This window comes from Lithobates pipiens, unplaced genomic scaffold, assembly GCF_037356315.1.
Source record: "Lithobates pipiens isolate NorthernLeopardFrog02 unplaced genomic scaffold, aLitPip1_a1.2 Scaffold_13, whole genome shotgun sequence".
NCBI lineage: Eukaryota > Metazoa > Chordata > Amphibia > Anura > Ranidae > Lithobates > Lithobates pipiens.
In genome coordinates this window covers 143,398,318-143,422,469 of record NW_027507718.1, presented here as the reverse complement: position 1 = coordinate 143,422,469, position 24,152 = coordinate 143,398,318, and the positions used below count along the sequence as shown (strand labels likewise).

Below are 24,152 nucleotides of genomic sequence, written 5' to 3'. Positions count from 1 at the left end.
TTGATATGTGTGTGCTCTGGTCCATGTTTTCCTGATACAGTTATCCCTGATTGAGTGCTTTCACTAAGACAAAGTCTGGCTAAAATACATTTGAATGGGAGACCCCTGTTTAAGCTGCACATATGCTAAAAAAAAAAACTGCAGTTTTACTGGAATGAGAGATGGCTCTTTGGGATTTCAGCATACGTCTTTTTGGGATAGATACATTTTGCAGCAGATATGTAAACATAGATTTTATTTTAAAGGTTTTCATTTGGAAGAAAAATTGTAACAATTTAAAAAGAACACACGTAGTAACACGATTTTAAAACAAACACATTGATAGGATAATTTACATCAACTGGCCTCATGTACATTCACATGTGCATTAAAGCACTATTAAACCCAAAAACTAAAATACATTAAACTTCAGCTCATCAATTCTAAGATGTGCTGGCTACATTTGTTTTTCTTTTTAGACTTTTTTCCTTTATTTTCACCCGGTGATCCTACCTGTAAGTCTGTTATTTTTCAACTTCCATTTATTTATCTATGTAAAAGCTTTATCCCAAAAGGAAAAAAAAACTGCTGTAACTGCTTTCTAAAGTATTATCTGGAGCTCAGCTTCAATTTGTTAGTAAAGTCCATCTAAATTGCTAGTCTACCACTGCCCTCTCCCCAGACTGACAAAGTTGCTGTCTAATGTCCCGTACACACAGTCGGACTTTTCAATGACAAAATCCGTACTATTTTCTCCAACGGATTTTGGCCCAAACTTGCTTTGCATACACACGGTCACACAAAGTTGTCGGAAAATCTGATCGTTCTGACGTAGAACGTCTACAATGGGACTATAAACGGGCCAGTAGCCAAAAGCTTTCGTCTCGTAATTTATTGTGAGCATGTGTTGCACTTTGTCCGTCGGAATTGTCTACACATGATCGGAATTTAAACAATCAGATTTTGTTGTAGGAAAATTTTGGATCCAGCTCCGGAAATTCAGACGGAAAAAGTCCAATGGAGCCCACACACGATCGGATTTTCCAACAACACGATCCGATGGCACATTTTCCGTCGGAAAGTCAGACCGTGTGTACAGGGCATAAAGGTTACTACTTTACTATTTCATCGAGAATGCAGACAACCTAAGATGGGAAGTGTGTTACTGACAGAATAATCTGGTGAAATAAAAGGGGAAAAAAAAGGAAACAATTGCAGCCCACCACATCGAAGGACTGGTAAACTGCAATATATTATATTTTTGGTTTTGGAATTAATACTTCTTTAACGTGGTCATAATATGATAAATATGATGATGATAATAATAATAAAATGAGTCATGGCCCAAGTTAAGCCCACCACAATTTAATAAATTTACGCTGTAATGCAAATACATAATTATTATTGATCTAATGGACTTAGTGGGCTAATTTGGTTGGCATATTATGCAATCTCTTCTTTGTATGCCCTGCAAAGGTGGTACTCTTGGGACACTTGAACTGCATACACTGTGTGCAGCCAGCTATAAGTGAGTGTTCTAGACTAGAGATCAAACACTCCCTCATGTGGTAGTATTAACATACTACAGTACCTTGAAAAAGGTTAGAGAATTCGGTTCAGTTTTACTGTAATGCCGTGTACACACGACCGGACTTTGGCAGCAAATCTGTCGGACAATTCGATCGTGTGTGGGCTTCGGACCTTTTCTGTCGAAAAATCTGACGGACTTTAGAAATAGAACATGTTTCAAATCTTTCCGAGAAAAACGCTCGTCTGTATGCAGGTGCGACCAAGAATGACGCAAGGGCAGCTATTGGCTACTGTCTATTGAACTTCCTTTTTCTAGTCCCGTCGTACGTCATTGCATTAAACGATTGGACTTTGATGTGATCGTGTGTAGGCAAGTCCATTTCAGCGGAACTCCTTCGAAAAGTCAGTTGAAAAGTCCGTCAGAGTTCATGCTGGAGAAAAGTCCAGTCGTGTGTACGCGACATTACATGCAATTGCCAGAAACTAAAGAAATCCATTAAGTTAGACACTATTGCTGTAGAAATGATAGATTACATATGGTATAATAAATAACAATACTCTTGGCCTAAATAGTAGCATAATAAATCACATAATTGAATATTGCTAAAGAGCATTTGCAGCTTTATTTATTTCAGAATGATTATCCATGCTCATAATTTGTCACATTATCTCACATTTTTCCTCAGCTACTCTTTTCACTTCTGTAATAGTTCCTTGAGCCCGTGTCTTCAGCACATCCATATCAAAGTCAGGCAGCATGGAATGTAAAAAGCCCTGTTCTTCTTCCTCCTCTTCATCTTCCTGTACCATCTTAGCAAGATCTTCTGGAAGGTCCACCTCTCCCCCTGCCATCTGTAACTGGGCATCATCCTTTTCACTCTGCAAATGAAAAAAAAAAAAAAAAAAGAGAAAAAAGGGTATTGTGTTTGATGTGGGTTCTTAACACAAAAGTGCCTTCTATTGCTCTCAGCCTTTGCCAAATTGCTTTCTATTGCTCTAATGACCTAATTTCCTGTTAAAAGGTGGCTGCTTTTGTTCTCCATGGTCCCACTGTAAGTAGGGAATAGGGATGAGCCGAACACCCCCCGGTTCGGTTCGCACCAGAACTTGCGAACGACCCCCGCGTTCGAAACGAACGTTAGAACCCCATTGAAGTCTATGGGACTCGAACGTTCGAAATGGAAAGTGCTAATTTTAACGGCTAATATGCAAGATAGTGTCCTAAAAAGGGTTTGGGGACCTGCCTCCTGCCTCAGGGGACATGGGTCACTGCAAAAAAAAGTTTTAAAAACTGCCGTTTTGGCGGGAGCACTGATTTTAATGACGATTAAAGTGAAAAAAAGGTGAAATATTCCTTTAAATATGGTGCCTGGGGGGTGTCTGTAGTATGCCTGTGAAGTGCCACGTGTTTCCCGTGTTTGGAACAGTCCCTGCACAAAATGACATTAAACGGAAATAACAGCATTTAAAACTGCTTGCGGTTTTAATGTTATATCTGGTTCCTGCAATATGGTTGAAAATCATTCAGAAAAATGGCATGGGTAGCCCTCCCTGCCCATTACCAGCCTATTTGGGTCTTGTACGCATATTAAGGGGAACCCCGTACCCATATTAAAAAAAGGAAATGCGTGTGGCCCCCAGGCCCTATATACTCAGAACAGCAGTATACAGGCGGTGCAAACAAGACAGGGACTGTGTAGGTTTGTTGTGTTAAGTTGAATCTGTTTGTAATTTTCCACCGGTACATTTTTAAAGTGTAGCTCCAGTCAAACAAACTATTTTTAAGCTTTTTGGAGAACATAGGGAAGGGTTATCACCCCTGTATAATTTGTTTTGTCGTCCATCTTTTTTCATCTCACTTGCTGCTGTCTCCTTGCGTTTGCAAGTAGGAGATGTTTGTAAGTTGGATGTTTGAAAGTAGGGGCCTGCCCTATATTATAGCGGTATGTACTGGGTACAGAGCACGCAGACAGCACGCACTATCTCCTAACACTACTGACTGCAAGCTCTATTATTAACCACTTGACCACTGGGCACTTAAACACCCTTAATAACCAGACCAATTTTCAGCTTTCGGTGCCCTCACATTTTGAATGACAATTACTCAGTCATGCAACACTGGACCTATAGGAAATGTTTGTCCTTTTTTTCACACAAATAGAGCTTTCTTTTGGTGGTATTTAATCACCTCTCAGTTTTTTATTTTTTGTGCTATAAAAGAAAAAAGACCGAAAATTCTGCGAAAAAATGAATTTTTCTTTGTTTCTGTTATAAAATTTAGCAGATTAGTAATTTTTTCTTCATAAATTTTGGCCAAAATTCATACTACTACATATCTTTGGTAAAAATAAGTACAAATTGGTGGATATTATTTGGTCTTTGTGAAAGTTATAGAGTCCACAAGCTATGGTGCCAATATCTGAAAATTGATCACACCTGAAGTACTGACGGCCTATTTCCTTTTTTTTTTTTTTCACAAAATTGTCATATTATCAGGTTATTTCACACACACAGCATATGCATACCAAAAGACCCTGGAGAATACAATGGTGGTCGTTGCAAATTTTTATCTCACACGGTATTTGCACAGCAATTTTTCAAACGCGTTTTTTGGGGGGAAAAAACAGTTTTGTGCTTAAAAAACAAACAAAAAAAACAGTAAAGTTAGCCCAATGTTTGCATAAAGTGAAAGATGAAGTTATGCTGAGTAAATAGATATCAAACATGTCACTCTTCAAAATTGCACATGCCCGTGGAATGGCGCCAAACGTCGCTACTTAAAAAATCCCCATAGGTGACGCTTAAATTTTTTTTTACTGGTTACATGTTTTGAGTTGCAGAGGAGGTCTAGGACTAGAATTATTGCTCTCGCTCTAACGTTCTCGGCGATACCTCACATGTGTGGTTTGAACACCGTTTTCATATGTGGGCGGGGCTTACGCATGCGTTCGCTTCTGCATGCGAGCACATGGGGACATGGGAGCTTTAAAAAAAATGTTTTTTTTTTATTGTTCATTTTACTTTATTTATTTTAGTTTGACATTTTTTTCCCCAAAAATATATTTTTGATCACTTTTATTCCTATTACAAGGAATGTAAACATCCCTTGTAATAGGAATATGGGGTGACAGGTCCTCTTTACAGTGAAATATGGGGGTCAATATGACCCCACATCTCACCTCTAGGCTGGGAAGCCTGAAATAAAAAAAAAAAAAGATTCTGGCTTTGATCGTACTGGCGAGTTGGTAGAAGCACCGGAGGGCGGTGAGGGGTGGGGGGCGTCTATGGCTGGATATTTCAGGGTATCACCGAGTATGGCTGGGTATCTCCGAGTATGGCTGGGTATGGCAATTTATGGCAGGGTATTGCAGAGTATTGGCGGGGTATTGGCGGGGTACTACAGAGTAATAGCAGGGTACTGCAGAGTATTGGGGGGTACTCCAGAGTAATGGCAGGGTACTGCAGAGTAATGGGGGTTACTGCAGAGTAATGGGGGGTACTGCAGAGTAATGGCAGGGTACTGCACTGCAGAGTAATGGCGGGGTACTGCAGAGTAATGGCGGGGTACTGCAGAGTAATGGCAGGGTACTGCAGAGTATGCACTGGTATTGCAGAGTATTGGCAGGGAATTGAGGGGTTCAATTCGGTGAGCAGCGATGTGGGCACTGCAGATGCAGCCCACATCGCTGCTGACACCGATCTCTTTCCCCTCCGCTGTACCGATCGGTACAGAGAGGGGAGGGAGGAACCGGCGTCATAACATGACGCCGGTTTGTTTACAAGTGATCACTCCGTCATTTGACAGAGCGATCACGTGGTAAACGGCCGCGACGAGCGGCCGTTTACCGTGATCCGTGATGCGCCGGGTCACGGATGCTCTCGAGTGCGCGCCCCAGGGGGCGCGCGAGAGCAGAATTCTGGGAGGCCGTTAATTAACGGCCTCTCAGAGTTAAACAACCGCCCTGAAGCCGTTAATCGGCAATGGGCAGTTGTTAAGTGGTTAAAGCTAGATCACTAGCTATATAGGTGAGGTGAATATAGTGGTGTATACTGCGGTCAGGGCACAGACAACAACCACTACACAGCAGCAAGATAGGAAATCAGCCAAAAACGATCGGTGTGTACTGTGTTGAAGGTACACAGAACACCCACTGCTTCAGATGCTAACACACTACACGAGGCCGCCTCAAAGGCGGCCTTATATAGTGTGGGGCGTGCACTACACAGCCTGAGCTATGATTGGCCACAGGCAGGATGCCTTTAGCCAATCATGGCTCTCCTCGCTGCTGGCGCTACGATTGGCCAAGCATGCGGGGTCACAGTGCATGCTTGGCCAATCATGAGCCAGCAATGCACTGCGCCACCGCAGTGCATTGTGGTCCGCGCGCGCCACTCGAATTTTGACGCGAATGGCCCAAACGTTCGGAATTCGCCGAACGGCCGAACAGCCAATGTTCGAGTCGAACGTACGTTCGACTCGAACACGAAGCTCATCCCTAGTAGGGACATAGCCCACCCTATCTTGCTTGCTCCCAAGATTGACTAGGAAATATGGACTTGAGGCATGTACACTACTCGTTCCAAACAAATGGAAGTGAGATAGAAAAGGAAAATTTCAAGATCTCGCGGAGGACATTACAAGGAACCATCTCCAACTGCAGCACTGTGAAAATAATTATTTAAAAATTTTTTTAATAAAATTGTAAAAAACAATAATAATAAAAAAAAAGATAAAAAAATTACTGACATTTCCCACTGCTCTACTGACACCATCCACTGCCCGCACAAAATCTTTGTAAAGGAAAATAAAATTGTAAAAAATAAACATTAAAAAAATGTACACTGACCGTTGCCCTACTGACACCATTCACATACTATCCACCACCATATACTCCACACCTTTCTCCTGCACATACTACCCACTGCCATATACTCTGCACTTCTCTCCCCTAGCTGATCACTATATTAGTGTCACTGCTGTTGTCAGTGTCAGCTAGTCAGTTAAACTAGCCATGGATGATTAGAATCTTGCCTGGTTTAGCAGGGAAAGGCTAAGATTCAAACCATCTATTGATAGGCTGATTGTACCCAAGTGATAGACCGACTTGGATGCAATCAGCCTGTCCGATTGTTACATGCAATTATTTTTTCGAGGTGGGGTTGAGGGAAGAGCCAGCTACAGGGCCAGGGGTGGGGTTGAGGGTGGGGCTGAAGGGGGCTCTGGGCAGCACAGTAAACAATGCCAACATACTGATGTAACAGACAGAACAGGGCAACTTGCAGCACCTTACACCCAAAACTGTCATTGGATGAGGCCTGAAAATCCACCTGGTAAAGCTTATGTGGCAGCCTTACAAATATCAGGAACAGATGACTGAAAAGCCTTTGAAGCATGGATCTGGAGGGAAGAGAGGACCCTATCCTTTAGATTAGGGGTAGGCAAATGTTGGCACTCCAGCTGTTGTTCTGTCAGCTTACATAGGCATGCTGGGACTTATAGCTAGACCTTAGCTAGACCTTATGCTTGAAAGATTTCTTCACAAGATGACGTCATCCTGGGGCATAGGAAGACGTCACGTGTCGAAACAGGTAGGGAGGAGCGACGTGCTTATGTCACCACGTTTTCTCAGGTCCTGGAAGGATGGGCTGCTACATTTGAGCTGGCCGGCTTATTTATGCATGTTTTTAAGTACTTTTGTAAGTGCACCTATTTTTCACATTAAACTTAATGTCGAAAGATTTCACACTATGGAAGCCTTATCTTTTTTTTGGGGGTCCTAATTTGATTGGGTGCTCCCTTGAGTGGCGGGTGATCTTCAACCTGGTTCCTCTGGAAGAAAGAAAAAGGCCTTGGCTGATTATAATAGCGGCAAGCGAGTTAGACCTTCCATAATAAGAGGTCATAAAGAACTGGTAAGCGGCCAATGCATAAGATGGAAGATTTTCTTTGGAATTCTGACATTAGTAGTGCACTGTGTGGATTTTTTGCTGGCAGCGTGTTTGCTGTTTTTTTCTTTATTTATTTACTATTTTAGTGCAACTTTATTTTTGGAACATTCAGTAAACACAACTCAATTTTTTCACTTACATTGTGTCTGTGTCTTTAACCCTTTGATTACCACTGAAAATGTCTGAACTCAGTGTTGTGGAAATTCTTATAAATGTATGTTGTCAGATGTCCACCAGTGTCGGTTTTGCTGTAATGCGCTCATATGAGCGTATTCACACATACAGACGTTGGCGGAAGACCATTGGCTGTGAAAACCTTGCTGTGGACACTGCAGATATGGTTGCTCTTTTATGGATGTTTGTTTATGCCTCACCAAGAGACTGGCCACTTCTTGGCAACTGCATTAATGACTCCGAGCAAACATGTCTGCGTACATGGGAACTTTGGCATAACTATATGAAAATTATGGCCGACTGTGCCATGGTTTTGTATGGTTCGTATCATTGAAAGCATTTAGTCGGTTTGCACGCGGTTTTGTGCAGAGCCATCTTTCTATTTAGTGTTCACAGAAAGCATGGCTCTGCACCTGATCGTTTGCACACGTCACTGCTAGTCTATTTGAATGTATACATGAATGTGATTGTTTTTTTTGAAAGAATACAAATGTCTGATTGGCTGTCTGTGAAGACACCACCTTCTTTTGTTATTAGAGACAGGATATTTGGCTGTGTGCTCTGCGTACAGCCAAATTTCGCTGACAGATTGGCGGGCCACGGTACGGATGAACAGAACTCCTTTGCAATATGTGTTTAGGTAGGTTCTGCTTTGCAAAAAGAACAGATTTTATGTCTTTTGAAATAATGCTGAAAGTTTGATCGTATGTGTGTGTATGTGTGTGAGTGTGTGTGTGTGTGTAAGTGTATGAGTTATGTATGGTGTTTAACTGACTAGACTGAAGTTGTGTAAGTAACTGAATGAGAAATGGAAACTGTATGTTGTGTATAATTTGTTAGTATAGATCTGGCATTAGTTGCAACCTGCAATGTGTGGGTGGCTGAGCAGTTTGTAAGTAACTGCATGTTTGTGGCCATGCACGGGGGAGGGACAGCCAGGATGGCGGTTCCATGGTTGTTACAATAGAATATGTATGTTGAAAGGGCTACTCCCTGTGGACAATAGAAAGGGGGGGGGGGTTTCTTTTTATTTTGAGATGAAAAGACCATGCAAGCATTCACTGTGGGTGGGATGGTCTTGGTTTGTAGGATGGCTGTTTGTATTTCTGAAATGTTTTTTTCTCTGAAAGCTGATGCGAATAAGTATTGAACTTTGTTTGAGAAAAGAGGTTATGTTTGAGCTGTGTTATATTGTGGTTTATGTGACGTTGTTGTTTCATTGGATAACATGTGTTCCTAAGTGTGCATTCTCAATTGTGCGGCGAGATTACATACTTTTCAGTGGAACTGTTCCTAAACTGTGTGTCTATGGTTAAGTGTGCATGTTCAAATGTATAGTCAGCCTTTGTGGAGAAAGATTCTAGTGAAGAAGTCTGATTTAGAAGGATCAACAATTGCATTTCATGTGTTGGTGTTTTAGTGTGACCCTTTTCTCATCTGCCATTTTGTGGTCGCTCAATGTTCATTTGTTGCAACTACCATTTTATGTAACTTTTGGCTTTTTTGATGACGCAGGGTCCCCCCTTCCCCAAAGCACCCCCCATATTGAGGGCATGCGGCCTGTTACGGCTCAGGAGGGGGGTGCTCGCTCGTCCCCACCCCCTTTCCTGACCGGCCGGGTTGCGTGCTCGGATACAGGTCTTATATGGACCTTGGGGGGCCCCCACGCCGTTTTTTTTCGGCGTAGGGCTTCCCCTTTAGGTTCATACCAGGTGACTGGGCCAGCGACGTGTCAATGTTGCTACCTGGAGCCGCGTTCAAAATTAACGGACTTTCCTCCATTTGCTCAAAATGAACGGACTTGTGGGCAAGCCCGTTCATTTCAAAAGTACGCCGGACACCCGCCATAGTCCAGTGGACCTAGTCCACCAGAAAAGTCCAGTTGTGTGTGGGCAGGTCCGCTCGTTTGGAAAGTCCGGTGGACCTCCGCTTCAAAGTCCCGCGGGTCATTGTAAAGAAGCTTGAGGGATGAGACCACACCAGCCACTGCAAGAAGTAGCTCAACCACACCAAAGAATTGAGGAGTATCTTCATTTATTTATATTTTTTTGTTTAGTAAATTTTAGCAAGGGTAATGATGAAAAGCATCCCAACTTATTGTTTAACCAGTTGCCTAATGCCGTATTGTAAAATGATGGCGGCAGGAACTGTTCCTTCCTCCGGGTGGGCATCATATGACGTCCTCTGCTTCCCAGCATTGTGGAGAGCGCCGCATCTCTGGGGACTCTCGCGCAGGGTGCGCATGCCTGGCGGCCGCAATGTCCGCCAGACACCCGCGACAGAGCCGGGATGTGGATCTGTGTGTGTAAACACAGAGATCCACGTCCTGTCATGTCCTGTCAGGGGAGAGGAGAACTGATCGGATGTTTCTTGTACAGAAGAACATGATCGGTCTCCTCCCCTCATCAGTCCCCTCCCCCCACAGTTATATTCGCTCCCTAGGACACACATTTGGTTGCCCCTTCGTGCATCGGCGCCACGGTCCACGCGTCATGTGCATCACGCCATTTTCGGCATCATCACGCTGACGCTGTGAGCACTATCTGCGTGGCCATAATGGGGGTAGCGGCCGGCGCCAATCACTGGGCGGTTCCATCAGCTCTAGTGTCGGCGCCCCTCCCCCCCACTCTCGGCTCACGCACGTGGTTTTGGCGGCGTGTATTTAGCCTCTCCCAGTCCGAGATGGCTGTTTACACAGCCGGTCTCCTCCTGGGATTCCTGCACACCAGTTGATTTTTCACTGGGTGTTGCATGGCTCACAGCAATCTTTTACACTACTATTCACTTGCTTTATGTTTCCACATTCCTATGACATTATCCAGCACTCTGTTCACTCAGGTTTATTTACTACACATCCCACACTTTCACCACACTTCCCATCCTTATCATATTTTTGCAGGCACACTACAACCACCATATACGTTTACACATCACTTTTAAGTTCATACCTATATTTATTTAATACCTTTTTAAATATTTTGTTTTCAGACATTTTTATTTCCACACAAAACTTCCCATTATTATTATACTTTTGTAGACCCATTATATTTACCATATATACTTATGCACTACCTCTAAGCTTATTAATACTTCTTAATTACATGTTCACCTAATGCTCATTTATACATCCGTTTTTAGATACGTCTATTTGTTGACCCATATACCAGCACTGTCAGTACACGGAGTTCATCTTCACACCCAGGCATTTTTTCACTACAACCGTTTCTGCCTAAATATGCCGCCTCAGCTCCCGGGGGGTGATTTGTGCCTCCGACTCACCATGGGCCAGTTGCTGTTTGCTGCGCTCGCTGCCAGGGTTGGTAGATATGCTTGGCTAATTTCTTTTTAAGCACCTTATGTATTGTATCTATTCCCCTCTATATAGAGTGTGGTTTACTATATCTGTACATTTTACAGGAATCTGTCGCATCATGAGTGGAGATACATCCACGAAACGCGTCGAGCTACATTGGATGCTACAGTGATATCTATTATGTCCTGACGTTGTCACCAATATTAATTCAGTACATTTATGTTTATATTATGTGATTATAGACATAGGTGCCGGATATGTCGCCCTGAGGCACTTTTAGGCCATGCTGCTGCTCTACATACTATCTACTGTTTACATATGCTTCTTGATTGATGCGTTTTTACATATACCTTGATGTCATCATAAACATATTTTGTGCCAAATAATTGTACATGTATGTATATATATATGAATTTACTTTGTACATTGTTATGAATTCAATTCAATTCTTTTTTTACCTCGACCTCCACACTTCAGCCGCTTAACTTTAAAGTCCCAACTTCCTTTCAAATTTGCTTAGGACACACATTTAACCCCTACAGTGCCCCCTAGTGTTAACCCCTTCCCTGCCAGTCACATTTATACAGTAATCGGTGCATTTTTTATAGCACCAAGTCATGGTTATGCAGTGATCTTCCTGTGTTTGCTTACCTCCTCTCATGTGTTCAGACTAAGAGGCCAGCCACTTCCACCTGGTGGTTTTTATAAGTTCTCCTCTAAGCATGGCTCCACCCCAGGCCCTATCAGGGAGCCCTATATTAACCTGTGCACTGCAGGCCATCAGGGCTGATCAACCATTGTGTATTCCTTTGTGTGTTTAGCTTCCTGTTACCTGCCGTGTGCACGTCTACTGTTTTCTGTTACCGACCTTGGCGTGTCTTGACTATCCCTGTTTGCCTGTGATCCTGACCTTTTGGCGTGTCCCCGACTATTCTTGTCTGCTTGTGGCCCCGACCTTGGCTTTGTCCCTCACCATCCCTATCCTCCTGTTGCCTACTGTGGGTGTGAGCTGGGGGACCCTGGGGGTCGCGACCTGGAGCCAGTTGCAGCCAAGTCCATCCTCACCACTAGAGGCACTGGTGAACACCTGCTGGCTCTTAGACTCCACGCCCCAGGGAATCTTACGCTCTAACCCCAGTGGGATCTGTCCCCCGTCTGCAGCAGTCAGCCATAGGGTCCACAACCTTGTGGTGCACTCCTGATCCCTATGGTGTGCACCTGTCACCTTGCCTCAAGGTGACCTGACAGTTTGATCAGCCATGGACCCGGCTGACGTGCCGCTTCCTGCAGTCGATCCGTTGCAGGGCTTAGTTCGCAGACTTGAGACCCAAGAATCGCATCAGATGATGCAATTCCTTCAGGATTTGGCATCCCGTTTTGAACAGGCTCAGGCCTCATTAGGACCCCCAGTTCAACAACCACAACCGCTATCTGCTGCTGCACCTATCGCATCAGTCGCAGCCATACATTCATTACAACTACCAGCTCCGGTCCGTTTCTCTGGGGACTCCAAGGCTTGCAGGGGGTTCCTTAGCCAGTGCACAATTCATTTTGAGCTTCAGCCCCAAAACTTCCTGTCCGATCGGGCAAAAGTCGCATATATCATATCCCTCCTGTCCGGCGAGGCGTTAGCTTGGGCTGCCCCTCTGTGGGAACTGAATGATCCAGTGGTTTCTAGCCTGTCTGATTTCTTGAAACTTTTTCGAAATATCTTCGAGGAACCGGGTCGTGTCTCCTCAGCGGCTAGCGCTCTTTTACGTCTCCGTCAAGAGTCCGCTTCCAGACTATTCCTGTTAAGATGTCAGTAGGGAAACTCCACCAGGAGTGGATATCCTTCCTTGTCTTACCTAAGGCTTCATCTCCTATCATATTAGGTCTTCCTTGGTTACGGCTCCATTCTCCACACGTTGACTGGTCTGCTGGACAGATCCTGGCTTGGGGTTCCTCCTGTTCCTCTTCCTGCCTACTCAAGGGTACCCCAAAGGAGAAACTTCCTGTTACCACCATCCCAGTATCTTCTGCTCTTCCCGCTGTATATAGCGATCTCTGGGATGCGTCCTGCAATAGTCGGACTGATGCACTCTCTAGGTCATGTGGTACTCTGGATGAGGGGCCCACCTATGAACCTGAGTCGATCATTCACTCCAGTTTGCATAACCATTTACCTTTGTCTGTCCCTAATCTCCCTTGGACGCACAGCCAGGCTAACTTGTCTGCAAGTTCCACAGTTGCTATGCCCTGTGATGCGATTGAGATGGTCGCTACACCTGACAATACTATTCAGTCGACCTCTGCACCAGTTATGCCAGTCCAGCCCATGCCCAAAGAGCTTCCTGCTTCTTGTTCAGCACCTTCGGTGACCTTGCCTCACTCTACTGCTACTATGTCTGTTCAAACCCGTTTAAGAGGCTCAATCCATCCTTTGGATAGAATACCTCATTCGGCCAGGAGGGGTTTTCAATTTTTTTCTCAGGGTTCTCTGCATTCTGTTTGTGTTGCAGCTATCCAGCTTGACTCTTGTGACATGTCACTTTCTAACCAACCTGACCTCAGGGATCCACTGACCTCTGCCCAGTCTGGTGGTCCTGTTATGGATGCCCAGCTCATCTTTAAGGGTGTGGGGGACCCTGCTCAGACTCCTGATCTTCTCATGCCCTTACCCATTCCTAAAAAGCCTTTAGTCCTCAAGTCCTCTCGTCCTCTCCCTACCCCTGTTTCGGTCTCTGAGGATAATCTAAAATACGAGGTTAGTCAAGTTTTGGATTCCCGGCTCCGTAAAGGCAATCTTCAGTACCTCGTACTTTGGAAAGGGTTGGGCCCTGAGGAGAGGTCTTAGATCACTGCATCTGAGGTCTTTGCTCCCTGTCTGTTAAGGAGGTTCCATCTGGAGTTTCCCTTTAAGCCTGGACCCAGGCGGGGGAGGGGGAGGCCTCGTAAGAGGGAGGGTACTGTCATGGTTATGCAGTGATCTTCCTGTGTTTGCTTACCTCCTCTCATGTGTTCAGACTAAGAGGCCAGCCACTTTCACCTGGTGGTTTTTATAACCTCTCCTCTAAGCATGGCTCCACCCCAGGCCCTATCAGGGAGCCCTATATTAACCTGTGCACTGCAGGCCATCAGGGCTGATCAACCATTGTGTATTCCTTTGTGTGTTTAGCTTCCTGTTACCTGCCGTGTGCGCGTCTACTGTTTTCCGTTACCGACTTTGGCGTGTCTTGACTATCCCTGTTTGCCTGTGATCCTGACCTTTTGCCGTGTCCCCGACTATTCTTGTCTGCTTGTGGCCCCGAACTTGGCTTTGTCCCTCACCATCCCTATCCTCCTGTTGCCTACTGTGGGTGTGAGCTGGGGGACCCTGGGGGTCGCAACCTAGAGCCAGTTGCAGCCAAGTCCATCCTCACCACTAGAGGCGCTGGTGAACACCTGCTGGCTCTTAGACTCCGCGCCCCAGGGAATCTTCGCTCTAACCCCAGTGGGATCTGTCCCCCGTCTGCAGCAGTCAGCCATAGGGTCCACAACCTTGCGGTGCACTCCTGATCCCTACGGTGTGCACCTGTCACCCTGCCTCAAGGTGACCTGACACACCAATCGCTTTATAAATGTGAAAGGTCCCGAAATAGTGTCAAAAGTGTCCGATCTGTCCGCCGCAATGTCACAGTCATGAAAAAAATCGCAGATCGCCACCATTAGTAGTAAATAAATAAATAAATAAAAATGACATCTATTCCCCATTTTGTAGACGCTATAACTTTTGCGCAAACCAATCAATATACACTTATTGAGATTTTTTTTACCAAAAATATGTAGAAGGATACATATCTGCCTAAACTGAGGGGCATTTTTTTATTTTTTTTTAAAAATTGGATATTTATTATAGCAAAAAGTAATAAATATTGTGGTTTTTTTTTTCAAAATTGATGCTCTTTTTTTGTTCATAGATCAGAGATGACAAAATACCACCAAAGGAAAGCTCTATTTGTGGGGAAAAAAAAGCAAAAAATGTAATTTGGGTACAATGTCGCATGACCGCACAATTGTCATTCAAAGTGTGAAAGCGCTGAAAGCTTAAAATTTGCCTGGGTAGGAAGGGGGTGAAAATGCCCAGTATGGAAGTGGTTAAAGAAAGTGAACAGGACCAATTGCTGGGTCTACTCTGAATCTCCACCGAGCTTTAGTCCCCAGCGATGACAGTGGGACATGCTATTTATGATGTTAATATTGGTATGAGGAGTTTTGACAAACTAGTAAAGACTCCAAACAGACACTTGTCAATGGAATTTAACAATACATTTCTAGAGGATAAAATTGGTTATAGTTTTAATAATAGTTCTGGTTCTTGGCGGTTTGGGTATCGGGGCAATTAGGTAGCCCACAAGTTTGTTTAAACTTTAGTTTGGTGCTTATGCGGATCTACAACTTTTAAGGTAATTCCCCCTGTGTGCTCTGCGTATAGCCACATTTTGCTGGCACCTGGGTGTCACAGGTGTTGGAGGACTTGCATGGTTGGGGCAACAAGTGGGGTACAGATTCAGCAAGTGGCCCTCACAGGGGCAGCGCTACATTTGGGGGCTCATCCAGGATACTTCTCATGAGATGCCCCAACAAGTTATGTGACGAATCTAGGGCTGAAGAGAGAATGGACTCGGTAACCAACACTGACTAGGGTCGAAAGCATGAGGGTTGGTTGGACCTGATTACCGCATTGAGGGTGCCAGGAGTCAGATGGGCCGAAAGAGAGGTACATAATTTGCTGGGCAAGGCTGTGCGAGAACAATGGGCATACCTTGTAGATATGAGATCTGAGCATGAGGAAAATTGCACTTACGTCCTGATGGAGTAGCGGAAGAATATTCCAGTTAAGTATAGAAGAGTATGGTGAGTTTGGCTGAGGCATTAGAGGCACCAATAATTGCACTACTGTCAGAAGGATACCCAGGTGAAAAATGTACCTAGTTTGGGTCTGTGAGTCCAGTCTCTGAGGCAGCCAATGCTTCAGTACCAGGGAAGCCACCTGCATCCTTCTACGCTGACATGAGTAAACTAGTTGAGAGTCTGGTAAAGAACAGTGCCAACTCAGCCCATCAAGGGTATAGAAAGCTACAATCCTTCTTGGGACATATACCAACCCCAGGGGGAGAAGAGTTTGATGGATCAAGCCCTGCAAGCAGTGGAAGAGTGGAATGAGACAGTCATGGTGAAGAGACAGAGAATAAGTCTGGAGCCCCACAGCAGATGTAATCAGAAGCCTGAGGAGGGGAAAGCCAGACTGCGTGGCAATGGATTACATCAAGGCAACATGTGCTGTTTATGGGAGAGTAGACCTTATCTGATGTATAAGTTCAGCACACTCAACAAAGAAGAGGGGAAAGACTGTCTGACTATGTTGTTAGAGTGAATCGGATTCTACATCACATTATCTTAAAAAAGGAATTGGTCCCTGAGAGGCTGTCAAATCCCGGCTTGAAATAATCCTGCAGGGCACAGGGCCTAACCATCCCATTGTTCTGCAGTTGTTACTTAAAGGGGCACATGTGGTTCCAAGTTATCCAGAGTTTACAAAGCCGGTCAGAGAAGAAGAGGACTTGTGTGATGAGAAAAGCCAAGGGGCACAGGAGGTGCCGTAGATCTCCTCTAAAACAGAGAAAGCGTCGACCCAACCAGTTCAAATAGAGAGTGGTGCACAGGAAGTGGGTAGCGATGAGGAGTGAGAGATGGGGGAGTGCTTTGGCACCACCGTTGTACAGACTGTCACCGAAGTTGTTCCTACTGAGTAATGCCTTGTACCCACGATCAAACAATCCGGTGGAAAAGTCCGGCGGACTTAGAAAGTAATTTTGTACTCCAATCTGTCCATCGGACTCGCATTTCGGTGGACAATCTGGCCGTGTGTGTGCCAGTCCGCCGTACTTTTGAAATGAACGGACTTTTCCCACCCGGAGAAAAGTCCGCTCATTTTGAGCGCGTCTCCAGGTAGGGCCAGCAAAGGAGGTGTCGCTGGCCCCGTCACCTGGTATGGACTTAAAGGGGAAACCCTACGCCAAAAAATCGGCGTGGGGACCCCCCCTAGGTCCACATTAGACCCTTATCCGAGCACGCTACCCGGCCAGCCAGGAAAGGGGGTGGGGACGAGCGAGCGTATGTATGTAGGCCATGTAATTTCCGCTGAAGGGTTAGCCACAGATCCAAAGTAGCTGTAGGCAGTAACTACATGGCCTAGGCCAAAGACTGTAACTGAGCTGAGTTCCTTCTTGGGGTTCTGCTCCTACTGCAGGAGGTTTGTGGCCAACTTTGTGAAGATTGCTCGACCCCTTAACGAACTGTTGCAGACCACTTGGGCAAAGTGTAGGGTAATCCAAGTGTAAAGAAGCCTGGAAGCCTGTAAAGAAGCGCAGGGAAAGGGAGGGTCCATACAAGAGCAATGGACCCCCATGAGAAGGCTTGCTGGTGCCTCAAGAAGAGCCTCACTGAAGCCCAGTGCTGGCCTATGCTGATCCAGCAAAACCATATGAACTCCACGTGAATGCTAGCAGAGATGGAATGGTGGACTCCTTTACCCAGAACAAGACAGTGGGCTCAGACCCATAGCCTATGTGAGTCACAGCCTCACTCCATCTGAAAGAATTTACCCCGTCCACAAACCGGAGTTCCTTGCCCTGAAATGGGCAGTGGCGGACAAGTTAAAAGATTACCTATATTGAGCCACGTTCATGGTGAAGATGGACAACAATCCTTTGAAATATCTCTTATCCTCTGCCAAGCTAGATGCTACAGGGCATAGGTGGTTGGCTGCGCTAGTCTGATTCCAGTTCAGTTTGAATTATATGCCTGAAGCTGGGAATCGTGATGCAGACGCTTTATCTCTCAGACCTTACTGGTGTATGGAAGAGCCAGAAGACTGTACCTATGTGACTGCTGAAGACATGCAGGCCCTGTGTCGAGGCACAGCCCAACAATTTAAGGGGGCTGCAGGGGTTGAGTCTATAGGAGCCCATCCCTCATGCCTTAGTATTACTGTGGCATAACGTAGGTGTGCTGTGGCCAAATCCAAGGTCATACACCGGGAATGGCATAGGCTGCAACTCAGAGATGGATTGTTGTAATGGTGAGGTCCCTACGAAGATATGGAGAAGAAATTGTAATTAATCCTTCCTGAAAAACACTGCACACCAGTGTTAGTGGCCTTGCATGATGAACATGGGAATTTAGGCACAGAGAGAAATTTCTGTCTAATCAGAGATAGGTTCTACTGGCCTAATATAAGAGCAGAAATAAAGAGCTACTACTCCAGTTTGCCATGTATTCAACGTAAGACATTACCAGTCAAAGCTGCTCCAATGGGACACCTGTAAAGTCAAGGGCCCATGGAGCTGTTTTGCATTGACTTCCTGTGCCTGGAGCCCGATACAGGTCAAAAAGAAGTAACGTCCTGGTGGTGACTGACCATTTCATCTGCTATGCTCAGGCCTATAGGATATAAATTAAGCTTTGACGCTAAAACCCTTCATAACGTACACCTAAGTGCAAAAAATAAATGTGTAATTTTATTATGTGATCTATTCAGTGTTGCTATTGCCTAGCCTTTATTTATTGTATTTATTAACCAAAGAAATATAATAAATAACATAAACCAAAATAAAAAATGGGCGATCTTCTGGTGTCCGCCGTATGGTGGTATTTACCAAATGTCTATATGTATACCTCTTACAACTCTGTGTTAATATATATATGTTATAAAATGCCCAACAATAAACAGCCCAAAAATGCACATGTGCAATAAATGAATAATAATAGATATATCGAAAAGAATAAATGAAAAAATAAAACAAAAACTAAAACAAAAACTTTGGTGATCTGAAAGCAGTATTCTATAGCTGTAAGTTCCAGAAGTGACAATCCAACATGATCATATAGATAGCAAGAAAAAATCCTTCAATATCCAAAGAAATTTTTTTCAAAATCGCATCACTCAGTTGCTGAAAAAAACCGCATAAAGTCTTTGAAGCAAAAGGATAGGATAAGGTGACTAGTGCAGGAAGGTTAGGAACATTCCTCTCCGGTGCGCCACTCAGTGTTAAGGAAATATAATTGTGCTCACCAGAGAGAAAACCCTCAACAGGGTTAGCCGAGCGATCACAGTATAAGCCACTGTGCTGCTTTCTTTAGGCTCTGCTCCTGCTGTGCTGGGGGAATATTCGCCCTTTTACTTCCGCATATGGTCCATTAATAAGTGCATAGAGGAGGAAACAGAAGTACATCCATAGTGCAACACTGTATTCAAACTTTTTATTCAATTAGGCGTGGCCAAGGACGTGCACCTTCATACTAGTAAACAGGCAGCAGCGCCGGCGAAGCTGACACACACGCAAATTGTTTTTAACAACATTGTGAGTAATTTTTTATTAATTGAATAAAAAGTTTGAATACAGTGTTGCACTATGGATGTACTTCTGTTTCCTCCTCTATGCACTTATTAATGGACCATATGCGGAAGTAAAAGGGCGAATATTCCCCCAGCACAGCAGGAGCAGAGCCTAAAGAAAGCAGCACAGTGGCTTATACTGTGATCGCTCGGCTAACCCTGTTGAGGGTTTTCTCTCTGGTGAGCGCAATTATATTTCCTTAACACTGAGTGGCGCACCGGAGAGGAATGTTCCTAACCTTCCTGCACTAGTCACCTTATCCTATCCTTTTGCTTCAAAGACTTTATGCGGTTTTTTCAGCAACTGAGTGATGCGATTTTGAAAAAAATTTCTTTGGATATTGAAGGATTTTTTCTATATGATCATGTTGGATTGTCACTTCTGGAACTTACAGCTATAGAATACTGCTTTCAGATCACCAACGTTTTTTTGTTTTAGTTTTTGTTTTATTTTTTCATTTATTCTTTTCGATATATCTATTATTATTCATTTATTGCACATGTGCATTTTTGGGCTGTTTATTGTTGGGCATTTTATAACATATATATATTAACACGGAGTTGTAAGAGGTATACATATAGACATTTGGTAAATACCACCGTACGGCGGACACCAGAAGATCACACATTTTTTATTTTGGTTTATGTTATTTATTATATTTCTTTGGTTAATAAATACAATAAATAAAGGCTAGGCAATAGCAACACTGAATAGATCACATAATAAAATTACACATTTATTTTTTGCACTTAGGTGTACGTTATGAAGGGTTTTAGCGCCAAAGCTTAATTTATATCCTATATTTCTGGCCTACTCCTTTATCTAAAGAAGTAGGATCTAAGCACAGGCAGCTTCAACCCCTTGAGCTTTATTCAACCTTCTTCCACCCATCTTTTCAATTAGTAATCTTTGCAGAATTTGTCCATAGCGCAATCTTAATAATTCACCTATGCTCAGGCCTATCCTACCTATCCTAAGATCAGCAAGCCACTACAGTGAGGAAAGTCCTGGTGGAGAAATTCTTTGTTCATTATGGACTTCCGATCAGGATTCACTCTGATCAAGGTCAAGATTTTGAGAACTGGCTAATACACCAGCTGTGCAAACTACTGGGCAAAAGGAAGTCCAGGACCACACAACACCACCCTCAAGGGGATCCCCAGCCAGAGAGATTCAACAGAACTTTGCTGAACATGCTGGGAACTTTTGTTGTGGAAATTTGAGTGTATAAAATTTTATTCTAGGATGTGTGTTTTATAGATTGTCATCTATCTCCCTGTGTCTGGTTTAATCGAGGAGCGCTCTAGCAAATCGAGACCAGTGGTAAAAACGGTCAGTATGAAAACCTTCTCATGGGATTTGAGACGTGTTCTCTGTGTCTGTGGATGTTTGTTGGTTTGTAGGTACCAAGCGCAATGCACTGGGCTTCTTGCCTTCAAATTACTATGTGAATTAGAGAAGTGAAGTCCACATAACGAGATAAACATAATATTTTATCTCTGTGTGGCTACGTTATCCCTTTTGGATACATATCTGCTTTAATAAGAGGACACTGGTATCTGCCTTGTTAATATACTTGTACTGTATATTGACAACACCAGTAGCAATGTCCCCACGGATTGTCTCAAGCCTATAAAAACCATTATAATGAGCTCACTCCATATTGTTTACTTTGAAACAGTATCTGATGTGCTGCATGCTGACTAAAAGGGGGGGTGTGCACTTCCTATTGTGAGTGCCCCCCCTTTAATGTATGTGTCATTTCCTGTGATGTCATTTTCTGTACTGAGGAAGTGCTTGTCTGTTGTGGGCAATCACTTCCTGTTTGTCATACTTTTGGAGATAATAAAAGGCGATGATGGTCCCCCGGGGGTCAGAATGATGGAACTGAGTATGTAAGAAGGATGGTCATGTCTGTTCATTGGGAAGAATGGGTTAGAAGGTAAGCTAAAGTATTATATCATTAAGATGGAAATGGGTGCTTATATGAGCACAGTAGATGTGTCTGTGTGCATAGCATACAGCCAGATTGCCACGTCAGATGGGACCCAGGTAGGAGTAAACAGAACCTCCTTTTGCAATTGGATCATTAAGCTATGTGATGCATTGGGGAGGTCCTGCTTTGCAAAAAGAACACATTTTTCATCTTTTTAATATAATGCTGGAAGTGTGTGTGTATAGGTGTGTGTGTGTGAGAAGGTGTGTGAGAAGGTGTGTGTGTGATTTGGATCAGTTTCGAGTGTATGTGTATGGAAACTGCATGTTGTGTAACAGGTTGTATAAGTAACTGAATGAGAAATGGATGAATTTAGATTTTTACCTATGTATGGAACAAGTAGACTGCATGAGTCTTGTAGAGCAGTTTGTAACTGCAAGTTTGTGTGCCATGAGGCCTGGGGGAGGGGCAGCCAAAGTAGCTATCCCATGTTGTGGATAATAGGAAATATTTTGTGTTGAACGGGCTACGCCCTGTGGGAAGGGAAATTACGTTCTGAGCAATCGCTGTATGTCCCAATGGCTTGTTATGGAAGCTGATTACAGAAAGCTGATGCCAGAATTGAACTTTGTTTGGGAAAAGAGGCTATGTTTGAGCTGGCCTGGGATATATTGTGTTATATTGTGGTTCTATGTGGTGTTTTTGTTTCATTGGATAACATGTGTTACTAAGTGTGCATTCTCAATTGTGTGGTAAGATTACATACTTTTCAGTGGAGCTGTTCCTAAACTGCGTGTCTGTTTAAGTGTGCATTTTCAAATGTGTAAGTTTGTGGGGAAAAATGTTGGTTTTGGCGGGAAAAATCTGCATTTTGTTGTAGCCTAGCTTTTGTTGTCTGCCATGTGACCAGGCTTGGTGGCCATTTTGAAAATCTCTGTAGGGGAAGGTGCAGACACCATTCCCTTGTGTGTGAAACCATGTGACATGAGCCACCATCTTGTTCCTAGGCCATGTGGTCTGGGCCGTTACCTTTCTCTCTAAGTGCCATTTCCTTTAAGTGAATTCTATTTTTGTACTTTTTACATGACTTTTCAGTTAAGCTATTGCATTTTCTGTAGTAATTTTGGTTTTCAGTGGAAATCTCTACTTTGCATTGGGCTTCAGTGAATAGTGAAAATAGCTTTAACTGAGTTTTTGTACACAGCGGTGTGTTATTTTTATTTTACAAATGTATGGAAGTTGATCAGAGGGAAATTCATTGTTTTTTTTCTAGGCTTGTATTGTATAGCCTGCATATAGGGCTAGGCTCCCCCTTCCCCTCCCTTTTCCTGTAACATTGATATGTAAATGAACTCGTTTTCTGGGTTCATGCTGAAGCATTTTGGAGACACAGGAAGTTGGTGGGAGGAGCCGGGGGTCTTCTAACTCATGTTTGGAAGGACAATGGGAAAAGCAAGAAAAGAAAGTGTTTTACATTTTAATTTCAGTTTTTTCTAAGGTTTATACTGTAATACAGTTTTGGGTAGAGAGCAAATAGGAGGCATCCATGTTGTTTGTTGTAATATCTAGGTACAGAGAGAAGCCACATTGTTCTGTAGAGTAAGCGGGCGTAATTGTGTTTTCTGTGCGGCTAAATCTGGCGACGTAGTGTATGGGTGTACAAAGGAAACGCTTGTGTATGCATACACTGTGAGAGGTAGAGACTTAATTCGGGGGGGGGGGGGGGTGATAACACCTCAGATGGGGTTTCTAGTTGGGGGACTAGCTGTAGTCCGTCGATCCACCGCAGAAGATGGCACCTGGCGGTGATCCCCAAAGTAGGTGCAACGGTTTCCCTGGACGCAGGGGTAAGACGATAAGCCGATTCGAATCGCCATGGGCACTAGGAGGTTCATGCAAGGGAAGGATTGGAGGCTTCCCGTAGTCAGACTGCTGCACAGTACATAAAGATCCTAGTTTTGGGGCTAAAGGTCATTAGACATTTAACCACTTGCTTACTGGGCACTTAAACCCCCCTCATGCCCAGACCAATTTTCAGCTTTCAGCGCTGATGCACTTTGAATGACAATTGCGCGGGCATACAACACTGTACCCAAATGAAATTTTTATCATTTTTTTCCCACAAATAGAGCTTTCTTTTGGTGGTATTTAATTACAGCTGGGAGTTTTGTTTTTTGCTAAACAAACAAAAAAAATCATGTTTAATAGTTTGTTATAAAATTTTGCAAACAGGTAATTTTTCTCCTTCATTGAGGTGCGCTGATGAGGCGGCACTGATAGGCTGCATTGGTGGGCACTGATAGGCTGCACTGGTGGGCACTGATAGGCTGCTCTGGTGGGCACTGATAGGCATAGTTAAGGCGGCACTAATAGGCACAGATAAGGCGGCACCGATGGGCACAGATAAGGCGGCACTGATGGGAAAAGATGGGCACAGATAAGATGGCACGGATGGGTGGCACGGATGGGTGGCACTAAGGGGCACTGATAGGTGGCACTGATCGGTGGCTCTGATAGGTGTCACTGCTGGGCACTGATGGGCGGCACTGATGGGTACTGGTAGATGACACTGATGGGCACAGATATGTGGCACTGGGGTGCAGCACCTTTGTTGAGGCAGATTGTGGGCACTGCTGGGTGGCACTGTGGGCACTGCTGGGTGGCACTATGGGCACTGCTGGGTGGCACTGACGGGGGGCACTTATTTTTTATTGAGGTGGCACTGGCAGGGGGCAGGTGGGCACTGGCAGGGCTGGCCGTGATCGGGACTAATGTTTTCCGATCACGGCCGCCGGTGATCGGCTCTTTTTTTTTCTCCTCGCGCTGACAGGAATAATAGCCAATTACCGGC

At 44.2% G+C, this 24,152-nt stretch overlaps 1 protein-coding gene across 1 annotated transcript in view; it reads right to left on the bottom strand.

Annotated features, from left to right (window-relative positions):
* Positions 1-218: 218 nt before the first annotated feature.
* Positions 219-24,152, bottom strand: part of LOC143974374 (complexin-4-like) — a 98,351-nt gene continuing 74,417 nt past the window's right edge. The window contains exon 3 of the mRNA XM_077475665.1: positions 219-2,388. Coding sequence (XP_077331791.1) covers positions 2,170-2,388 — 219 coding nt within the window. The 3' untranslated portion in view covers positions 219-2,169. The remainder of the gene's footprint in view (positions 2,389-24,152) is intronic.